At 38.3% G+C, this 2,766-nt stretch overlaps 1 protein-coding gene across 5 annotated transcripts in view; it reads left to right on the top strand.

The window, feature by feature from the left end:
* Positions 1–2,766, top strand: part of LOC106938729 (putative protein TPRXL) — a 29,563-nt gene that overhangs the window by 5,427 nt on the left and 21,370 nt on the right. Inside the window, exons 2-5 of one of the 5 annotated variants that reach the window (XM_015020870.1) lie at positions 454–489; positions 653–970; positions 1,053–1,250; positions 2,501–2,559. In XM_015020870.1, the coding sequence (XP_014876356.1) occupies positions 454–489; positions 653–970; positions 1,053–1,250; positions 2,501–2,559 (611 nt within the window). The remainder of the gene's footprint in view (positions 1–453; positions 490–652; positions 971–1,052; positions 1,251–2,500; positions 2,560–2,766) is intronic. The other 4 variants (XR_001422687.1, XM_015020871.1, XM_015020869.1 and 1 more) reach the window with 4 other exon arrangements.

Raw genomic sequence — 2,766 nt, 5'->3', positions numbered from 1 at the left:
TCTATAAAATAATAATTTCTACATACATTATCAAATATATATTATTATAAAAATAAATCACTTCATAGTGAAATTGTGGATTTTTGAAATTATAATGACATAGAAATGATTACTAAAAAAAATAAATCAGCTCCACCGAGGGGGCCCCCTGGTGTCCTTGGGACCCTAAGCAACTACTTAGTTTGCTTATGCCTTGGGCCGGCCCTGGTCACACCTCTGTCACCAGGGCAGCTGAGGCTACGATTCAGTAGCTCAATGGGTGAAAGACTGAATGTTGTTGAAGCTTTTTGGTTCTCTGGACTTGATGGAGCTAAACAAGTCATTTACCACCAGTTAGCATAAAAACAGAGCTAATAAATAAATATGATTTCTGAATTACACAGTTTCATAGAACATTGTGTTCAACATGTTCAGTTTTAGTTTATAGTGAATAAATATTTATTTATTCTCTAGTTCTGATCCTCTTGCTGAGCTGCTCAACAGATCCAGGTTGGTGAACTTTGTTACATTAAAATGATTTTAAATATTCAAAGATGTTCTTTGGATTAAATGTTACATCTGAGAATTTAATTTAAAAAATGTATATAATTGTTCAATATGATGCTTTTTTGCTTTATTAAGAACTGAAATCATGATAATTGAATCTCTTCAGTCTCTCCAGCTGCTCTGACTGTGAGTCCCAGCAGATCTCAGTTCTTTGAAAGAGAAAAAGTTTCTCTGAGCTGCTCTGATGGAGGAACTGTGAGGAGAAACACAAGCAGAGAGACCAGGACTGAGTGTCAGAAAGGTGGATGGGGGAGATCAGCTGGTTCTACCTGTGAAATCACCTTGTTCCCATCAGACTCTGGCCTGTACTGGTGTGAGTCCATGTCTGGATCCTCCAGCAGCAGCAGCAGCATCCAGCTCTCTGTCTCTGTTGGTAAGATCAGCGGTCAGGGAGAGTCTCCATCCAGCAGGATCTCTGTGGAAGGTCAGAGGATGAAAGTATTGTTTAACTTTGGTTTTCAAAATAAATTGTTGTGCATTTATTTAATACTAAAACTTTATTTCAGAGAAACCATCAGCTGATTCTGGTCCTCCACCATCATCTTCACCTCCACCCTCTCCTTCACCTCCACCATCATCTTCCTCTTCCTCCCAGTCTCATCTCTTCATGCTCCTGACTCCACCATGTGTGATTTTTGGGTTTTACTCCCTGATTCTGGTTCTGCTGATTCAACTGTTGAGAAATGAACAGAGAAAACCTGAAGGTGAGACAAACTTTGTTCATCCATCCAGTTTTATCTAAAAACAATCATTACAGTAAATTTTAATCCTTTTATTTCTATTTTTTAACTAAAGAAGTCAAAAGAGAACATTACTAAAGGCTACAACAGACTTCATGCAGCGTTCTGAATCGGTTCTTACTGACGTGATGAAAATGATCATCTTGTTGTCAGAGAGTCGTCTGCCGAACTCGACACCAGACCCAGTCGACCCATTTCAGAGCCTCTGATTGGTCAGAAGTTAGTTGTGCTTCATGCAGAAATGCTCTCAGACAGCAATGTTGATATTTAATATTTTTATGAGACAGAGTTTTACACAGGAATCGTCCAACTTTATCAAAGAGCTAAATCTTTATTTATACTGAAGGACTTTAAAGTCTTTTAATAGAAACTCAGGATGTCGACACAGAGGGAACATCCAAGGCAGCTCAGGTCGGGTTTCCTCTCCAGAACCGCTGCAGAAATGAGAATCCACACAGATCAGGACTGCAACCCAAACGGGCCGATGTGACGATCTGAAGGAAACTGATCAGTCTGATGATGAAATGTTCACTAAGATGATTTTACTAGGACCTCAGTGACACAGCAGAGCTGAATGTCCACACTTCTAAAATGTTATTTACTTTTTTAATCAGTTGAAAATATCAGTTCAGGTGGATTCAGTAACTGAAAATAATAAAACTTAATCTAATGTAACCCAACATCTTTCTCTACTGCTGACCTGAAGGATCAACACACAGATCCAGTTTCTGATGGATCTGGATCTCAGATGAGATTCTTGTTCTGAGACTCAGTAAATTTCACCACCTGTTTTATTTTTATTATCTTGCACACAAAGAACCACTTTACCTGGCGTTGACAGTATTGATGCTCATTAAGGTCTGTTTAAAATGATCCGTTTTTAGCAGGTGGTGAATAACCAGCAGCTCCGACTGGTTTTCCTCTCACTGGTCTTACTGGTTTCTGATGCAGTTCAAACCTTCACAGTTTTCTTGTTTTCTACTTTGTGGTGAAAAGTTTCATCTCTAAATGGTCGATAGGTTTGTGGTCTGCTGCTTCGCTTCAGATAAATTCCCCTGGTATCTTTAGAGACTCAGTTTAAAGGTGCTGAGTTAAAAACGACCTGCTGACATGACGCTGTTTATCAAGTCCTGCTAAATAAAACGTTTAAATATAATGTGGCATGTTAACAACCGTTGTAGCAAACAGTGATGAATGTTTGCTTCATTTTACAGTGACTGACTCTGTGAAGATAAAAGATGTTGGTTTTCCACAGACAGAATCAGAACCAGAGGTAAAACTATGAATTTATAAACTATTTCCTGCTTCTTCATCCTGTGACAGAACAACTAATAGTGACTCAGAGAATCAGATGATCAACTCAGTTCAGTTCTGCATCAAACTGTGTTTCTTCTTACCAGATTTTATATGAATCTCTGCCTCCAGTGTCATAAACCTGTTTTATATTCTTTATATTCTTTATATTCTTTCTATTCTTTAT

This window comes from Poecilia latipinna, unplaced genomic scaffold (assembly GCF_001443285.1).
Source record: "Poecilia latipinna isolate Pla-1442-1.1 unplaced genomic scaffold, P_latipinna-1.0 Scaffold2677, whole genome shotgun sequence".
In the NCBI taxonomy this organism is placed as follows: Eukaryota; Metazoa; Chordata; class Actinopteri; order Cyprinodontiformes; family Poeciliidae; genus Poecilia; species Poecilia latipinna.
This window is presented reverse-complemented; position numbering and strand designations above follow the sequence as displayed.